This window comes from Vanellus vanellus (genome assembly GCF_965231255.1).
Source record: "Vanellus vanellus genome assembly, chromosome: 3".
Lineage (NCBI taxonomy): Eukaryota > Metazoa > Chordata > Aves > Charadriiformes > Charadriidae > Vanellus > Vanellus vanellus.
The window spans coordinates 3,990,524-4,010,196 of record NC_138907.1 but is presented as its reverse complement, the minus strand read 5'-3'; the positions used below and the strand labels follow the sequence as shown (position 1 = coordinate 4,010,196).

At 37.1% G+C, this 19,673-nt stretch overlaps 2 protein-coding genes across 3 annotated transcripts in view; one reads left to right on the top strand and one right to left on the bottom strand.

Annotated features, from left to right (window-relative positions):
* FANCL (FA complementation group L) overlaps positions 1-12,128 on the top strand; it is a gene marked incomplete at its 5' end in the record, with an annotated part of 30,353 nt that extends 18,225 nt beyond the window's left edge. Inside the window, 7 exons of the mRNA XM_082480222.1 lie at positions 7,285-7,435; positions 9,250-9,333; positions 9,983-10,028; positions 10,121-10,202; positions 11,010-11,126; positions 11,457-11,528; positions 12,006-12,128. Of these exons, the coding sequence (XP_082336348.1) occupies positions 7,285-7,435; positions 9,250-9,333; positions 9,983-10,028; positions 10,121-10,202; positions 11,010-11,126; positions 11,457-11,528; positions 12,006-12,041 (588 nt within the window). The 3' untranslated portion in view covers positions 12,042-12,128. The remainder of the gene's footprint in view (positions 1-7,284; positions 7,436-9,249; positions 9,334-9,982; positions 10,029-10,120; positions 10,203-11,009; positions 11,127-11,456; positions 11,529-12,005) is intronic.
* The window catches only part of VRK2 (VRK serine/threonine kinase 2), a 45,894-nt gene continuing 38,012 nt past the window's right edge, over positions 11,792-19,673 (bottom strand). Inside the window, exons 11-14 of one of the 2 annotated variants that reach the window (XM_082481544.1) lie at positions 15,849-16,022; positions 15,363-15,539; positions 14,503-14,594; positions 12,221-12,344 (exon numbers count right to left, since the gene is read on the bottom strand). In XM_082481544.1, coding sequence (XP_082337670.1) covers positions 14,523-14,594; positions 15,363-15,539; positions 15,849-16,022 — 423 coding nt within the window. In that variant the 3' untranslated portion in view covers positions 12,221-12,344; positions 14,503-14,522. Of the gene's footprint in view, positions 12,345-14,502; positions 14,595-15,362; positions 15,540-15,848; positions 16,023-19,673 lie in introns of both variants that reach the window. The other variant, XM_082481543.1, reaches the window with a different exon arrangement.

Sequence of the window (19,673 nt, the reverse complement as noted above, 5' to 3'; positions counted from 1 at the left end):
GCTTTGCACTCATACTGGCTGCTTTTTTCTTAAGCTGTTCATACATCTGAACTATCTTTAGGAATTATATTAGGCAAATGCATGCATGAGAAACAATTGTCTTATAGAAAAGAAGCACCCTCTGAAGTTGACAGACATTTTAAAAAAGGCGGTCTCCCAGTTTGTTATCCTATATGGTTTCCATAACGTAATAAAACTTTTTCAGTTACAATCAAAAGAACAACGGGAAGGTACTTAATAAAGTTCCGATTTCATTGTTTAACTGATGTTGTTAATACAAAGAACCAAGAGCCATTGTCTTTTTTTAGTCTCTCTTGCATTATTTCACGTATCTTTTTCCTTAATAGAGCATGTGTACTTGATTAAATGGATTTAAATGTGACCGCTTAGATGTAAGTTAATTTGAATTATCTCTAGAAAATAGTTTATGTTTAATTTCATTTAATTCAGGGAAAATAGATTTTACATAAATGATGGCATTTCATAATTCTGACTCTCGCGAGGATTTCTACCCATCAATAAAGCCTGTCTTTACGGTACTAAATTTACATAGGGAACATGGCTGAAAGGTTACATCAGGATGATTTTAAGAGGGGCATATAATTTTGACTGCAAAGCTCAAGGTTTTGTGTGTCACCTCACGTCCTGCAATATGAGTGCTTGAGGAAATAACTGTAAGAATGGACCATTGCAAATGAAAAATACATTTAGTTTCTAGTGTAATTTTAGGTTTTGATTCTCTGGTATGGTTTGGAACAATTTAAACAGATATTGTTTTTCCCTTAAATTATACTGGATTCCATATACTACTGGCAGGATTTCAAGTACTGTTTTTAACCTCAAACTTTACACATACTTTTAATAGTATTTATTAATTTTACAGCCTTGCAATATATGTTGGCTCAAATTAACAACATTTCAAATATCCTTGACAGTCATTGCTTCTCTGTTTACTGTTAGTAATTGTAAAGCTACTATCTTGACTTACGATTTAATAAAATGTTCTTGAAAAACATGATATGAAGCAGCCTTCTTTGGCAAGTTAAAGATGGGAGCGAATATATTAATATTGACAGTACAAGCAAGCAAAAATCTAATGTTAAAAATATGACGTTCTAATGCTTGAGATCTTAAAATCATTTTACAGGGAGAATTACCTATGGACTATTTGAAAACATGAACAATAGATGTTTGTATGTAACTGAAGACCCTGTTTTGAAATCGTGAGATACTAATTCTAGCTGCAGATGGCCTGCTGTAATACTGAACCAAATACCAGCAACCTGAGCGTTGCGCTGATAGAAATGCTTTATTGTACGGTCTTTTTTGAAAATTGACCTTATCTGTGTGGGTGACGTGAACCTAACACTTCTGGAAAAAAAATGTGTGTAGTCATTGTCTAACTTGTGTTTATTTGCAAAATGCATGGAAATCCTTGCACTGAGCAGCCTTCGTGCCATGGTAAAATAAGGGTTAAGCTGAGCTGATGCTGAAACAGCACTGGTGGTAGAATTTAGCAGGTCCTCAAGTGGTTGAAAATTTTGGTTACTAAATGGGAAAAATAACATGCTATGCCTATTTCCTAGTAAAATAACATGAAGTTTTGGTACTGATAGTTCTTAAATGTTGATATTTGTTGGTTATCTTTAATGTAAAAACTGACAAGGCTTAACTAAAATTATGCAATTGCACTGTTAGAATATAAACTCCTATGAAAGAAAATATAGATTTCAGGTAATTTATTTTTTTTCCACCCCCCCTGTGTGTGCTGTTGCCTATTTCAGGTTCTTTTCAGCGCTTGTGGACTTTAAACTTGAGGGATTGTTGGGTGGTTGCTTTTTTCTTTTTTTTTCTTTTTTTTTTTTTAATCTCCGTATAATAATAGACATGGCTTTATGGCATCCATATTAAAAATGGGTAATTTTCCTTATGGTCCCTGTCTTCCTGCTGGGTTGATAATGTTTTGATGTATTTTTCTTTTGCTCTGATGAGAGGTCTGCTGCTGCTGCTCTGACATATTCATTTGGATGAATAATTATAACTTGCACAATGTCAAGCTGAAGATGGTAGGGTTTTGTGCGTCATGACAAGCCTAGTAGCCAGTGCAGGTGTCTCACAGCATGATCAGCAACAGCCAGTGTATTCTGGCTCAGAGGAGACATTTTAGAGTAGTAAGAAATCAGCACCAAGGGCAATGCTGCTGCTGCTGCTACTGTTATAAGTGCCAAATAAATGCAGAGTGCTTCTCAATGACAAGTGCAAGAACATCTACTTATTTCAGTTATATTCTTTTTCTAAATAACCAGATAAATGTGCTGTCTCCACACTTCAGCATACGCTGTAAGCCTGGTTCTGCAGTTTCAGTGCATCTATATTCTGCTGCCCTCACATCAGGGTATTGTTTCTATACTGCCCACTGCCCACCTGGTTGGCTACATGAAGGTCACAAGAGTGGAAATTAATGACTAATGAGGTCATGCAGCCAGCCAACAACAGAACAGTAATACAAGATTCAGAAGGTATAGGGGTATGAATGAGATTATTCTTCAGTTATTTTGATGAAAACACAATAAAACGCATCATAGTTATGATTTTTTTTAGCAAAGGAGCTTCACGGACAGCAGCTCTATATGCATCTATAAATACAAAAACCGGACACGGTTGGCAAGAAACTTTATAAAGATTTCGGAGCGTTGGGTCTCAGTTTGATTTGTGCTAAGGAGGGGGAAAATTGTTAAACCGTTGTTTGTGAGAAATAAGCAATTTCCAAACAAACCTAAAGAATCATAGATTAATTAGGTGATACAGGTGATCCCTGTTCACTTTCTTAAACTGTTACCTATCTATGAATTCATAAAGGACAAGCACCAACACCTTTAGGTTAGGCTGCTTCACCTTTTCCATTAGGAGGCTTTGCTGTTGTTTTAATTTTGGATAAGAAATTTTTGTGTTAGGAAGAATTTTAGCTAAAAAAATCTCAGAATAAAGATCACATTTTAATCTTTTAAAAAAAATAAATTTAAACAAAATGTGCTCTATTTACCTTAATTAGAACATTTTTGCTATCATTTAATTAATGTTTAGTTCATCCAGCATTTGGAGCGGGTGTTTGAAATATATACATATAGCACTTCTTAAAATTTACTAGAAGGCTTCATGGGTTTTTATGGCAGGCACAGACTCAAGACTTTCTCTTTATTCTTCCCAGCCTCTACGGCTCTAGAAATAAGAACAGAGAGTAGAGTGACTTTTTTCCCCCATTCCTTCTTATTCTTTTAATTGAAGGAAACAGTGTATGGGCAATAGGGGTGAACTTGGGAAAATGTTTGAATTGGAATAAAGTAAAAGAAGAAGGAAGGAATTGGCATGAGGAGCTACCAGTGATGAGATGGAGATGAGAGTGCAGAGGATAGAAATGGAAACAAAAATGTTGCAAAACTACATGAGACACTTCCCTAGTAGAAGAGGAGGTATGTTCCTCTCAGAAAGAGATAGGACCAGAATATCTGACTTTCACCAGCCGAAATAAGTGCTTCATCTCCTACCAGTTGTTGAAATGAATGGAAGATACATAACAGTCTGATAGCACAAATGTAACATTTGGGTCAAAGTTTTCTAAAACTGCTGGGGAATCATCAAAGTTGATATGTTTACATGCCTGTTTTCCTGTAAAACCACCAATTTAACCCAGTGTCTGCAAGCACCTGTTTTGAGAAGTTAAGATCACAGAAACACGCAGCACATCTCTGTCGAAAACTTACCGAGCTCCTCCTTGAAAGTAATGAGGTGTCCTGGGACATCCAGGTTTTCTCAGGACCTCAGTGCTGTGATGGAGAGGAAGCTGGTTCCAGCTGCGGATTTTGTATGGATTCATATTTGATGGGTCCTTCAGCCAGCCCTACCTCTAGGTATCTTGTACAGCTACCACACTGCAGATAAGAGCAGTTAATAATCACATCTGCTCTTACGCTGTTTTGCTAGTCTAAACCAGTAAAACTGTTTTGTCTTTTCTAATGGTGGGCTCTCTGTTCCTCATCTTAGAAACTTCTTTGTCCCAGCTGTGGTTGGTCTGTTTAGTTAAGGCCTGGTCAGAATCACGTGCCGTGTTTCACCTTGGACCGAACCTGCATTAGTGCTTTCTGCGCTGACTTTAATAACACCCGGTCAGCGTAGGGGTCAGGGAGCGCAGCTGCAGTGGGGTCACTTTCCAGCCTGTGCAATACATGTCAGCGATCCCACGGGGCGAGCGTGGGGGAAGTACCGTGTGATCAAGTTAGAAGAGACTGTGATATCCACTTGCACAAAAAACTGTGGTGAAGTTTTGTGCCTATTCTAGCGCTAGTATTTCCTCACCTCTGCTAGCTAGTCATTACTATTCATATGGGCAGCTGATGTCAGTATCCTCAGTAGTTAGAAATAAAATGCAAGGTTCATACTATACATAAGAAATAGCTTCATTTTGTTTTAAGTTGTTGTGAAAGATTAGACTGCCGCAATGTTCTTTGTTTTTATAATGGCTGTTTTGCCTGATGAGCATGGAAACCTAACAAGTACAGAGGGTGGAGTAACCAGTTTGGTTTTGCTGGTGGTTTTTATAGAGTCAGGGTAACCGGCAATGATATCCTGAATGACGAATGTCTTATTTTCTAAAGAATATTTGACATATTTCATACAAATTCTAATGTATTTGTACAAAGGTTACCAAGAAACAAAGAGTTTGTGCTGTTTGACATTAACAACTGTCTTGGTGGAGCATAGACAAAAAGCAGCATGATAGCGCTCTTTTCTAAAAGAGTATTGGGCAATGACCAAAACTTAGTTGGTTAATCAAATAAAAAGGAATCCTATAGTTTTCATGGCTTGCGTGACAAGCATGTGATGTATTTAAATAGCTATAGATGCATTTATGTATATAGCAGGAGACAGCTGGCAACATCAATGAAGCATGCAAATAAGATCAAACGAACAGTGCATTAAAAAAAAGATTTAACTACCTTTTTAAGGAACATCATTGAAAAATTACAATTAGTATTAAAATTAATTGGATTTTAAAACTTATCTGTGGGTTATAATCCCTTGATGTTTCTTTTTTCTAGTGAAACCCTTTGAATTCCCGGAAGATAAAGATAAAAATGATTATTAGAGGATTTATCTGTATGTGATATAGAAAAATGTAAAAAATCAAAATGGAAAGCAACTGTTGCAAGTACCAGAAAATTATGCTATTAATTTAAGTGTCATCAGAGCACAAAAGATCACATTTCAGGACTGTGTGAAAATTATTAAAATACTGGAAATAATAGTACTTAAGATGAAGATATTATGCTCTAAGATGTGGTTAAGTGACTGACACTATTATATCACTTCAGGTATTATAAAAGTAACAAAATGCTTTTAAAGATAATAAGCGTTACATTTGGAGATTGGCAGTATTCACACTTTTCTGCTTAAGTGCTTTCCTACTTTAATATAATTTAATAACAGCAGGAAAAAATGTAGCATTTTATTTCTAAGCTACCCCGTCTCTTTCTAAAATATGCATGCGTAAAATAGAAAAACTTATTACATATAAATATCATATTTCTTCATCTGAGAATGTTCATATAATTTGCTTCTTTTTGTCCAGGTGAGAAAGGAAGAACATAATTACTAAAGATTAAAGGAAACCATTCCATGTTTTATATTAAAAAAATAGAAAGAATAGAGGTATTCTAGAAAAATACCTCTTTACGAATTGACCATTTAATTTGTTTTTTCTTTTTGACTCCAAGAACTTCTTCCCAGGCCAAAAGATATCTGAAATCTGGCCCTTGTTACATCTCTCTCCTTTTTTAAAACGTACTTTTACCATCTCTTTGTCCTAACTGAAGAAGTCTTGTCAGTTCTCTCCTATCCTTCCTGCTTTTTACTCATGCCTTTAATTGTTTGATTGTGTTTTGTGCAAACGATTTCAAAATACCCTTTGATGGTCTCAAATGATTCCTTTTTTTTTTTTTTTATACCCTTGAGTTTCCCACTACCTAACAATTTGAGAAAATAAATTATCTGTGAAGAGTCTATCTCCAAAACACTTCCCCCCACCCTTGTTCTCCCTTTGCTGCCGCCTTTGCCTAGGCTTTGGGCACCTTCACTTTTTTCCTGTGGTACCTTCATCTGTCCCCACAAAGTCCCGTTCTGACAGCTCCTTGTTCTCCTACTGGTCTGTTCCTGACACTTTCCAGTTCCTCCACTGATTCCGTCTGACGTCAAGCTCAAAACCCGTATGGGGTATTACTCCAAACAGAACTCAGCTCTTTCCTCCTCTTGCATTCTTCACCTCCTTTCAGTTCCCTAAATTCATCTTCATGTGTTGTACCCTCTGGGCATCTGCATTTGGAAAGGTTGTAACTGGACTGCTGAGTGTTTTCTCTACTTGATGCAGTCTTTCCCTGTAGAAATAGTTACTTCTTTTATGCTCACTAATGACTTTAAATTGACATTTTTTGCATTGCAGTTCTGTATGTTGTCCTGTATAATGAAAGATTTTTCTGATTCCGTCTAATCTACTCTCAAATAATAAAATCCCTTGAGTGTAATCCTCTGATTATGAGACGTTTTCTCCTTCTCTTACCGTATTTACATGGCTTGAAATATAATGTTAAGTACCTGGTTTTATACTGCTTAATTTTGAGATAATTATGACACTGTTTGGCTATATTTCTTAGAGTCTTTAAAAAATAAATGAGCTGCTTTAGTTATGTGAGTATTTCTGTGTATTTACATTTGGTACCACTGCTGTGTTGTTCAGCTGAAGTAGAGACAAAATACCAGAATGTTAGAAGTTTAACAGTAGATAATGATGTTTTTTAATTTAATTTTAGAGTATTTCACTACAAGTTACGATGCAAATTAATAGGTGTTACCAGTTTTCTGAAAAGTTTTCTGAAAAAGAGTATGAAACACTAGGAAATCCAGGTATGATGTATGTACATCACAACATGTTAAAACTAGCACGATTAGAGAACTTGGGTTGTACTCAGGATACAGCTGTTCTTTCTGTGTGTTGCTTCAACTAAAAAAATTGAGGGTCAATGTTTTATACTATCATGATACATACTAGATTTTAACACTTCTTTAATTACCTACGGTTTGTTTTGAAATATTCTATATGGCTGCAGGTGGAAACTATATAAATATATATATAAAAATACAAGTATAATATATATATTTATATTATAAATATAAATATAGATAAGTATATAAACTATATAAATTATAATTTGTTTAAATTTCTTCTTTTCTTAGAACTCTTTAATAGACGTTTATAATCAGTTCCTGGCGGCGTTAGAATCGCTGAAAGAATTCTGGGATGCCATGGATGAAATCGACGGGAAGACATGGGTGCTCGAGCCAGAAAATCCCACGCGGGGTGCTACAACAAGAAGAATTGCAATAGGTACAGAAAGACTTGAAGGAATACAGTGGGTTTGAGAAGTAAAACTCGGGGTGCTGTTTTGCTTTGCTTATCTAATCAGATGGTGCTTGTTTGAGGTAGGAAAATGAGAGGTAGCACTTAAAACCAGCAAGACACAACTCTCTTACTTTGAGTGTTAAAAAAAAATAACCTTCCACAGAATACTGAACCTGGTTAGGAAATTAATTACAACTTTACAGTGTTATATAAAATGAAAGTTTCTGCAGGGAAATACTGTGTATTTGTGAATTATGAACATGTGACTATCAAAAACTGAGGACTTGCACGGTAACTCTAGAAAAATCAGTATTTGTAAAAAATCAGCTTAGATGAAGCCCTTATTCACAAATTCCAAATTTTTTAACAGACTATTACTTTACATTGATCCTGTCCTGGAGGAGTGAAAGGAATATTAGAGTGCAGTCAAAAGGGAAAAAAGGGGGTTAAAAGAGGCAGGAGGAAAGGACAAAGAAATAAGAGAAGAGAGGAAATGAGAGGCTTGCAGTGTTAACCATCTGAAAAAGTACCTTAATTCATATGCTGATGTCTGGCATTTTAAGGTCTTGATATATATATAGGATAAGGAGTCGTGTAATTGCAGAGGAGAAACTTGCCACTGTCAGAGGTCAGAGATACAGGGGAAAATGTTATCTTTGAAAGAAGAGTTCCGATTTTTAGCTGAAATCCAAAATGTCAGTAGCACATTGTAGAAATCTGAGAACATACAATGGACCAAAGTAGACCTAAGTCATCCCCGAAACCTGTGGAAAGACTGATTGCCTGCAGTGTGAAGAAGGAAGGGAGCTAGTGGGGTGCTGAGGCTGCTCCTTCGTTGGGGGTGGACGGAGGGACCGTGAGGGACCGAAAAAGTTCAGCAACTGGCTAAAATGATGTGGGTCGGACAACAATTTTTGTGTGTACACGTGCAGTCAGAGTGTCTTTATCTCAGTTCTGCTGTACTTTGACACAGACCATTGAAAAGGAAAGAAAAGCCTCAAAAAGCACCTCACAGGAGATCAGTGGAGGGCAATAGACGGTTTTCAGCCCTTTATTGTCGGTCACAGGCAATCTTTGGTTATGACTAAACTTTGATTTCATTCATTCCACTTTCTTCAAGGAGGGCAAGCCTAACATACCTCTTGTTTACAAAAAGTATTGGGTTTCACCTGTTTTTATTTAGAAGATAATTTGCTGTGAGGCTTTTAACCTGGATCCAGCACATTTTTGAGCTGCTTACCCCTTATCAATAGCGGGACCTTATGAGGATGATGGGATATCTTGTAAAAGAAAAAGAATTGCTATTTCAAAAATATGCCATTATTTGCTCAGTCCAGAAGTATGCTGTGGAAAGGACTGACTTTTACTGCTTAATACTGTCTTTATGCTTCTATTTTTGACTGTTAAAGATGATGAGGAATTAATAACACTTACTCTACTACCTTTAAAATTTCACGAAGATTTCAAATGGATTATGGCATCTAGCTTGAGTTTGATTATTCAGAAATAGGTCCAAGTGTTAAGGTTAAGGCTAGTTTATAAGAAATGCAAGACTGGCAGGCGTTTTTAATCAGTTGCTATTTTTAATTACAGTCCATTGAAATTTAAATATTTAATATATACTGATATTTTGTACAATTTAATTTGGATACCTACCAACTTTATTATTTCTTGTAATGAAAACCAGCCTGAATTAACCAATTTAAAACTGCTTTTAAAAGAAGGTTAGCGTTTCCTTTTTCAAATACTTGACTGCAAAGAACAGTTTGCCCTATGACTTACTTGCTTTCTCCTTGTAGGGAGCAATGTCTCAGTGAACATAGAGGTAGATCCTCGGCATCCAAACATGCTCCCCGAGTGTTATTTCCTTGGAGCAGATCACGGTAAGGCAGCAGACATACACCATTTGTTTCTCTTCTAGAATCAGATCTCTGGTGAGCAGATACTAGTGTAAGCTACGGCAGACTCCTGGGGGAAACTTTCCTTAAGCAGAGGCAGGAATTAAGCTGAATGTGTGTACAGGAGCGTTTTATGCAGTAGATGCTGGGGCTTTTAACAGCCTAAATCCATAGCATGCTGGTTTGCTCTGTGAGTGACACTTTTTTCTAGTGCCTTCCTAGCACAGTTTAGAGGGAACCCTGTGTCCTACAGATGATTACCCAATCATGTTTATGTTTTGATATAACTTTCTTTAAAAAAAAAAAAAAGAAATTAAAAATTACTACGTATGTCCTAATAGCGTTTGGAAATATTTAAGTCTCTTATTCCATGTCCCACAGTTTTTTTTACTAACTTGTTAAGGTAAATAATACCATATCTTCACCAATATGATATTTTAAATACTAGTGTAAAGAATTTCCAAAACCAAAAAATTAAGAGCAGTCATTGACTTAGGTCCCTTAAATAATTTATTAAAAAAACAACCCATGACATCCCCTTCAGTGCTGAAACATAAGAGGTCAAATTCGGGGGCGGGAGGGGAGCGAAGAGGATCCTAAAGATGAAATAATTATTTATGTACATTGTTTGCAGTGGTTAACCCTTTGAGAATTAAGCTGAACAACAATATGCACTTATGGTAAGCATATTTAGTAATAGAGGTTTGAAACTGAAACGGTATTTGCTGTGCCTAGTAATGTTGACTTTTCTCTCCCTCTCTCCCACCTGCAGGGATCCAGAAATAGGTTTACTACAAAACTTGAAAGACCTCTTAGAAATTGATTTTCCATCTCGTGCTGTGATAGAAAAAAGCGTAAGTTGCTTTTTGTTAATGATCAGTTGTTATTTCTCCATAAGTAAAATTTAAATGGTCACTTTATAACCGCCAGCAAAAATAAGAGACTTAGAAGAGAGGTAATTGGATTAATATATTGTCATAAGAACTTCTGAACTTCAAGCAACAATTGTCAGAGCTTGTTAACCTTTGATTAGAGGTGCATACTTTCCTGTGGCCTTCATAGCAGTAAGGCGATTAATAACAGGCTTCGCTATTAAAAAGGAAAGAGGAAGTTCCAGAGTAGCTAATGAGATGTGGAAAATCCAAACATTCTGTTATGGATGTTGATGACTTAAGTTCTAATTAGGTAGAGCTGCTTAGAGGGGACAAGAGGCCATCCAAATACTGGTGCATTTCAAACAAACTTGGAATTAATTTTTGACAATGCTGTAACGCTGGATTACTAGCTTCGCTTTCACTTGTGAAATTTTTAAATTAATATCTGACTGTGAGGTCTTGTGTCTAACGTCCAAATGTAATGACAAATCCCTGTGTTTAATAAAAAAGAAACAGTGGGGCCCAAGAGTATGAAAATGCTTGTCCAACTAGCCGTAATTCGGCGAGAGGATAAAGTATCACCTAGCAAAGTCTCCTACATCTGGCAACTAGTCTCACTCTTTATACCATAATGGTGTAAACATATATGGAAGGCAAAAATATGTAGTAAGTCTAAGTAACAAAAACTGCAAAAGCAAAGACAAATAGATGAACATGTTTTCTGTGTCACCAGCCCTGTTTCTTCCTTGCAGTTGTACTGTAAGCTAAAACCTGTTGTGTTTAAAGGATTTTGCCAAGGACTGTGGAATCTGCTATGCTTATCGACTTGATGGTACTACTCCAGATCAAGTGTGTGACGATCCCCGATGTGGACAACCTTTTCACCAGACTTGCCTGTATGAGGTAAAGTAAAGTAAATAATCGGACAAACTTGGTCACTAAGTTGCAGATTCTACAAAATAAGCATTGCACGCTTAAATTTCAGATGAAGCACAATCCTGTGAGAAGTGCTACAACAGTCACTGTGCTTTGCTTCCTCCTGTCTTCCAACCCACAATTCGTACATAAGCTCCCTGTGGAAGGGAATCTCACTGTGCTAATACAGACTCTGACATGACACATACCGTGTCAGATGCTGATCGAATGCACTGTTTGGAAAACCCCCGGCAACAGATTGTTCTTTAATTTGATGTGAAACAAACGTGAATCTTAATCTGCTTATTTGTTTTGCAGTGGCTACAAGGTCTTCCTTCCAGCAGACAGAGTTTTAATGTCATCTTTGGTGAATGCCCGTATTGTAATAAGGTAAGGAAATATAATGAAAATGAGTGATTGAATAGTGTATGGTAGCTTAGATAAGGGCAAAAACTCTAACAAAGTCTTCCTTAAAATAGTTTGTGGCTACTATCTTCCCTTTACAAGTTGGAATAAAGAGAGGAAAACCTTTAAATTCCCATGCCTTTAGTATTTAACTAAAGGTTTTCTGAAACAGTATAAAGATGGCTACGCCCCAGTTATCAATATACTAGCGTCAGAGTCCTTAAATATCACACTCCACTGTATTTCATGATACTTTTTTAATGTTGCTGTAGAAAGGTCCCATTTCCAAAAAAAAAAAAAAAAGCCACCATAAAACCCAAGAACTCGACATTGGTAACACAAACAGCCTCGTACAAGTAGTTTAGTGCACACGTAACTATTGAGTGCAGATTGGGAAAGTTTAAGAGAACTTGCCTTTAAGAGAGACGTATTGACAGTATTATTTAAAAAATCTTTTTCAAGCCACTGACACTGAAATCTTCAATGAAGAAACTCTGAGAAAAAACTGTGTGATTGGAACACCACTGCGCTTACACTGAAGACATTGATACAGTAACATCAAAAAAAATATAAGGAAAGTATTATTAGTAGCAGAAGTACAAGTATAGCTATACTGTAGTGGTATGTTTCGTCACTAAACGCAAGCCTAAATATGACAGAGATAGAAGGACTAGCGATGCCAGAACTAGTTTCTTGCAATGATGCTGGATGATCTGTAGTTAAGAGTTGACTGTGTTTCTTTTTGGATTCTGAGAATATTGCTTGGGGGTCAAATGTTGGCAGTTCTCTTGCAGTGTCTTTCTGCAGGACAAAAAAAAAAAAAGTAATAATAAACTTAATATTAAGTGAGTGAGTGTGAATTGGAAAAAACAAAGATGCCAAAGTTGAGATCTAGATATTTAAGTTACCCTAGAGAAAGCAATACAATTCTTCCAAAGTCTTAACTCCGGAATTTGCATGTATAAGTATAGTGTTTATTAAGTGTCTAACATTAGGTATGATTAAACACCTTCTAGAGAGACACACTCTATATTTAGTACTGAAGTCAACAGCTGAAATTCTTCTGTATCTTAAACTTGTTTCCAAAAATGTTAATATATTAAATTTTTACAGTGTTCTTGCTAATAAAGTTTTAGCCTGGGAATCCTAGACATTACTCTGAAGGTTGTTTTGCTGTTTTAATTTGTGTAAGTTTGTGCAGTTCCTAGTAAAACTGAAGTTCTCCTGATTTATCACAGATAGCATAAATATGCTAGTAGCGTGAGTTTTGTTCTAGTTGGATAGGGTAGGGTTTGGGGTTTTTTAGGTCACCAGAAGCAATGTCATCCTTAGATTAGCTTTTTGATCTCCATGTCTGAAAGGAATCCCCAAACACTACGATTCTGTTTCTCACATATCCAAGACTTGACCACATTTTCTGTCCCTTAGAAAAATTTCCATCTTTGGTTTCCTTTCCATAATCCCATTCGTAATATATTACTTCTTAACAATATAGCCCACTTAATTTCAGCCCTAGCAATACAGTTTTCTTGGTGAAAATTCATAACCTAAATTGTACTTCTCTAATAGAAATTTCCTGTCTTCCTGTTTTACTCCTTTTTCATGTCTGTTTCCTTTTCTTTAATGAAATAATGGCGCTATCTGATAGAAAGATACTATTATGTCCAACATAAAGGCAGCCCATAGGTTTTCTTCTCTGCTTTTTGTTGTTTCTAGATGTTACTTTTATCTTCCTCATTCTCTCTTTCCCAGTTTGTCACCTGTCCTGTCTCTCACAAGCATCCTACTCCTCTCGGGCAGGTGTTCCCCTTTCAGCATAGAAATGTTTCTCATTATAATTTATACCTAAATTGTAACTGCTTTCCAGCAGCATTGGACTAAGCAGAGCCACTCCTTTCCTTGTCCCAGCTATGTGATGTTTTTCTGAATGTACTGCCCCAAAAGATAAACCAGGGAGAATGAGGACTTTCCCTCCAAGTTCTGTATTCTGACCTTTAACTGCTTTGTCTGTTAATGGCAACAGGTTGGCCATCCCATCTAAGTGTCTAACTTACAGTAACCACTCCAGACAGTTGCCTCACCGAAGTGTTTGGAATCGCTGTCTGGAGAATGCTGGGCAGCCTCTCACCACTCTAGTGCCTGCATGAACCATTGGGTTTTTTCCCCGCTTTGTGACTGAAGAATCCTCCTGAATTTTCATAACCTCAGTACTCCAAACCTTCCTATATAGCTTTCATTTACCGATCTCCTAAATTATGTGAAAGGAATTGAGAGGAAGTCTGCAAAATGACACTAATACAATCCTGCCTTTTTTCCTTCTCCAGTTTCTCATTTGAGTATCTCAAATGTTATCTGACAGCCATTTTAATTCTCCCCTATTATGCATAACATTCAGTGAGTACCACAGAACTATTCTACATAGATGCAGCATTATTAATCATATTGGAATAACAGCTTTTCCTTTATAAGACTAAATCAAAACACAGATATAGTCTGAATACTAGACCAGTGATCAGTCCCTTTTCTGTAAAAATGTACTTTTCCTTCTTCCCACAAAAAGGAGGGAAACACAAATCCCCAGGTTACTCTCCGGTATCAAGATCTACAATCCATACTTGCATGCTTGCTCTTCAAGTCAACAGGGGAAGTTACTGCAGCTCTTTTTTTTTTTCCTATGTCATGTTGGAAACCTAAATGTGGCTCTCTTTCCATATCTACTTCTTTTTTAGGACTACAGTAGCTTTTATACAATATACAGGAAGAAAGAGATTTGCTACTTTTTTTGCTAATAACTTTTAAATTTTACATTTGAGGTCCAGGAAGTAGCACTGGAATATCTTCGTATTACAAAGTTGTATTTGTTACTTTGAGTCACTGTGAGTGTCAGGACTCCAGCGACTTTCCAGAATCCGTCTACCTTGCTGTCAGCCAAAACATCTCCAACAATTGTTCTGCTCACCACTTTACTGCCTGATGCTCTCAGATACAGCTGTGCTTTTTCTGCTTCCCTCTCTTAGCTTGTACCAGAGTCTCCCGGCAGTGATCAGCAGACTGCTTGAAGCAAAGAATGTTGGATTAATAATAAAGCTACCTTTAAAGTTGCATTTCTATGCTTATTAGAAATTGTTCTCATTTAACAAGTTATTTTTATATATGAAAGAAAAACTAGGTAGAATCTCTTTCTTATAATATACTTAAACTCTATAGTAAAGGAGCACAGTGTGATTTCTAAGACGTACTTTATTCTGCAGTATTTTTCCTAAAACCTTGATTAATTTTTTTCAGCAGTTTTTTCATGTACAGTTGAAGAGTAAGACTGAATACATTCATTCAACCCTTTTATGCAGTAAATTACCAATATTATATGAGGTGAGTTAGTTAACTACTCAAATCCTCAGATTAAAAAGTCAGAATTTAAGAACTTAATTAAAGAATACTATGAAGTTCCCCACTACATAGAAAAGGAAACTACTGAAGTAAGTTTCTACCAAGACAACAACAAGGTCCACAAAGGGAGACCAGACAGTCATTTCCCAACGCTTTTATCTGCACACTGCTGCACTACTCAAACTGCAGTGTTCTACTACCAAACTGTAGAAGAAACTGGAGTTTTAGTTTGCTAATAGTATGACAAAGCAACTATACACAAACTTTTAGTGTTTGTGACAAACATCTAGTTTGCATACATTTAGTTTAGGCTTTGTTTGTGGTAGTGTGGGTTGGTTGGTTGTTTTTTAAACTTTTTTTTTTTTTTTCCAGAAAAGCTGATCTTTCTTTCACAGGGTGCTATGACTGTTGAGGTAACCCCAAAAACCTCACCTCCTGTGGGTTGTCAGGCTCCTGAAGCGTTGCGTAAAATTTAATTGGCTTCTCCTCAGCCTGGACTTGCCGGCGTGTTACCCGAGCGTGGGGCCTGCTTAGGCAGTTACATTCTTCCTCTTTCACCTTGTTTTGCTTCTGTTGCTCTGGTTTTGGTGAAGGCTTCGGTAAGTGAACCTGTTGACATGCAGATAGTAATGCTGTTTGCTGAAAAGAATTCAGTACCGTTCAAAACTATCACAAGTACCATTCCAATGCTTGGACCTGGCAGGTAAGGGTAGTGCCCTGTTTGCGCTTATTCCCTGGGCGTACAAGAAACTCAGAGTTTTACGTTTGGAATAATGCAAGCCAGTAAGCGTATGCCAACCTCTAGAGTCTGTGACGTAGCACTTTTCTTCCTTGCCCACGCCAAAAGGTGGACACTGAGCTAACAGCAGACATGCTGCCAGGAGATACCATTCATTACTGCAGTACCCAAATCCTCACCTGCTGAGGCTCTGGTTGGTGAAGCGTCCTGTTTAATTTGCTTGGCTTTTCTTCATCTTGGAGTTGTTTGCCTGCTACACCAGTACGGGCTTTGTTTTGACAGACATATTCTTCACCTTCCATCTTTTTTTGCTTCTGCTGAACTGGTTTTGGCATAGGCTTTGGTAAGCGAACCTGTTGATGTACAGTGAACAATTTTGCATAGTGAAAAAAAAATATTCCATCTTATATTCCATCAGTACTGAGAACACAGAATGAGAGTAAGCTTTTATCTGTCTCAAAAAAATTCTTTTCAGCATTTTAATTACCAATAAATGTCTTCTTTAAACAGTACAAAGTTAGAGCTATGCTGTATTTGGGAAGTACGCTATAAAATAAACTTCAGTTATACATTTCAAAACATTCACTAATAACCTTTATTGGGACTGATGCGAGTAAGTAACTGTTTTGTTAACAAGTAGAGCTGAAAGCATTTCATATTACTGCACTGAGTCAAATGCAAAACTCTCTAAAGTAAGATAATCACCAAGTCTTCTGACTCGGGCAATCTAATTTAAGAGTTAAGGCTTATTCTCTTACAGTATTCTAAATTGTAGATGGGAAATACGCGGTGAATAGTTGCATGAGTTCATGCAAGTTTTTTCCAGTGCTGCTCTAAGCATCAAATGATGTCTGTTTTTGGCTTTTGTAACTTGGAAGACAAATGTAGCCAAAACACAGGCTGCATGCCACATGCCTTTGGTACTTCTGGCACACTAATAACTCTGTGACTGTAATGTTTGCATATGGTCCTCTATGCAGCAGCTGTATCTGAATATAGAAGCTAAAAAGAAATAATGGGCTGCTTTTCTATACTGAAAATTAAATACATACAGGAGATAGATAGAAATTGCACAACCTAAATACCATTGGAAGTGCCAGTAGGCATTTTGTATACTGTTTAATCCAAAACACCTTTTAAGATTATAATCCATAGTTCTGCTCAGTGAAAACTATTAATGTTTAGAAACATAAAGGTGTATCTGTTCTGAACAACAACTCAAACAGTCTACCCCAGGACAAAACACTGTAGATAGATAGCCCCGAGAAATGGAGTGGCATAGGTGAGGCTCAGTGCCACACTGACAGTTAACTGCTAATCCTGTTGACAGCCAACTCTGGTATCTTCACAATGCGTACGTATCTTAAATGACTACATCGGTTCCAAAACAGGACTTATAGCACTTGTAAAAGTATTTACTGTATGCCTAAAAATTACTATATTCCATACTAATACAAATTACAAGTTGGTATTGATGTAATTATTTTTTCATACGAGATCTACGAATCTAGCAAGTAGTCAGCTGGCCTTACCGCACTTCATTTGGCACTAATGCTAGCACTTTCACTGTGGGTGAAAAAGCTGAAAATATTTATCCTGTGCCAAAAACTGTGGTAAACAAATGTAATTTACAATTAGTATTTTATCACCTATGTTTGGTGTGCAAATGAAGCAAAGAACCAGGATGTAGCCACTGTTATGCTTTTTACATCATCTCAAGATTAGATTCGTGTACTGTACAGGGAGATGCATCTTAAAATTCATGTTCTCTAGCAATTCCTCTTCACATTATCTTCAAGGAGGTAGTGTTACAGGATCCCCTTATTGCTACTGACAGGTGCTTACTGGTCTTCAGAAGGGAATTAACCCACAACCACCTCTTTCCTGTGTACCAAACTGGTACAGGTGGAATCAGACAGGTCATCTGGAGTCAGATTCTGCTCATAAGCAAGAAGTGAGGAGACAGTGGATTGTTTGTAGTGGCTCCCACTATTCTTAGGTTGCCTCTTTAATGGGAGAAGTGTTTGGTGAATAAAAGGAGAGGTGGGTGCAGAGGGCCGAGATGAAAAGAGTCAGACCTAGGATAACTACAGACAGTGCCGTGAAGAGATGCAGTGGGAAGTGCCTGCCTGTCATCGAACACTTTGTCAGGACTGTAGCACCAAAGCACACCAGGCCTTGAATATCCTCCACAGCCAACAACCACAGACTGAAAAGTCAGAGTTTCTGAAAATAGCAATAAATTTAGAGAAGGTTCGGTTATCTGCTCTCTCTACTTGTACTTAAGTACTGCTTAAGTCCTTTGAATAACCCTAGAACTTTCCTTTCTGCAGCTGTTTTGCAGTGAATGTTACAGGACAACTTGCTCCTGTAAGCAGCAGAACTGGACGACGAAACATACTCAAGTAAAAAATAGGTGCTCATTGGAGCAGCGCTAGCTTTCTTACCATTCCAAGAAGCACGACGCTAACATTAAAAGTTTCTCTGAAAATGTGATGACAGTTGCCAAGTTTTAGTAACATGCAGACAAACTCTCTCTCTCTGATCTTGTTCTTGGCCATCAAAACCAATTCTGCTTAGTCCTACAGCACAGGAGTGGTGATAACTGACACTCCTCATTCATGGATTTTTCGGTGGGGTTGTGCACTTGCAAATAGCAAGCGCTGCAGCAGCTTTTACAGTCTGGAAGGCCAGGATCATCTTTTATGCCAGCATACTGTCAAGTCTTAGGCCAGGCAGTAAGGAGAAAATAGATTTACTGTTCAGTATCTGACTTTAAGAAATCAAAGTCTCTTGTGAACCGGAGATCCAACAGGATCAGCTGGAGATCAGTTTACAGCTACCTGATATTTCAGTTTAGTTCAGAAAACAGTACAAACTTTTTTAAAAGCTTCTCAAATTAGTGAGGACAAAGTGGTCACCATCACAGCAAAAGAAATACTGTCACTGAAATAGCTTTTGCTTTGGTTAAAAGAAAAAAAAAGTGATAAAAACAGAAAAGTCAGTAAAATTGCTAAAATAAGTATCTGTAATTACCGAGATCAAAACCCAGTGCCTTTTTATTAAACACGAACTTTTGTTCTGCCTTCCATAATACGTAAATAGTGCTGACAATTGGTTTGTGAGGCACTTGCTACAATAAAATGTAATTGTATCATGAGAGAAAGGTGACAATCAGGAGATCATGAAAAAATTACATATTCTCACTGGTGGTTAATTAGCCATGCAAAACCCCCTCAAACAGATATTCTCTTCTATTAGGAATGATTACTATGCAGGCCTACAGATGTCAATACCACAGTCATTCAAATACTTCTTTCCCTACTAATTGAAGGTTGTAAAGCTCTGGTGCCAAGGTTTTGCTTCCAAAGAGCTAATTTATGACTAGAAGGATATTTTATGTCTTCAGTTGCAGCAGCTACAAAACTCAGCAAATCAGAACCATCTGTGCACTGATACTTGAATCACCATTCATCTAGCAGCCTATCAGTCACATTAGTTTGCATCCTGCATTCTTGGCTCACGTACACTTGTGATGGTCCAAAGTTCACCAGAAATATTAAAAACGAATGGTACCCTGACCCTGCCTTATTGCACACGCATCAGAGACAGAAATAGGGCTTTTGCATACGGGGAGTTTCGAGGCAGAGGTATGATGGGACTGACATTTCACAGCAAGTCCAGTAAGACTGCTAATTACCTCAATCTCCACTGGTTTTATTATCTGTATAGTTTCAGACTTAAAGGTACAAAAGGAAAACGTTTCACGATAGCTGTCAGATTTAAAATTCTGCGTTAGTGCATCACATAGCACTGCACACTAGTAACAAAGTTAAATCCCAACATAATACCTCCTCCACATTCGTGGCTGCAGGAGTATAAAGGCAAATGACAAGGAACAGTTTGAAAATGAGAAAATGAATTAAATGCTTTCACTAATAAAGGTAACTTGGCTTTTAATCTAGAACGAAAGAAAAACCTGGTATTCAGGCTTGTCTTCAAGA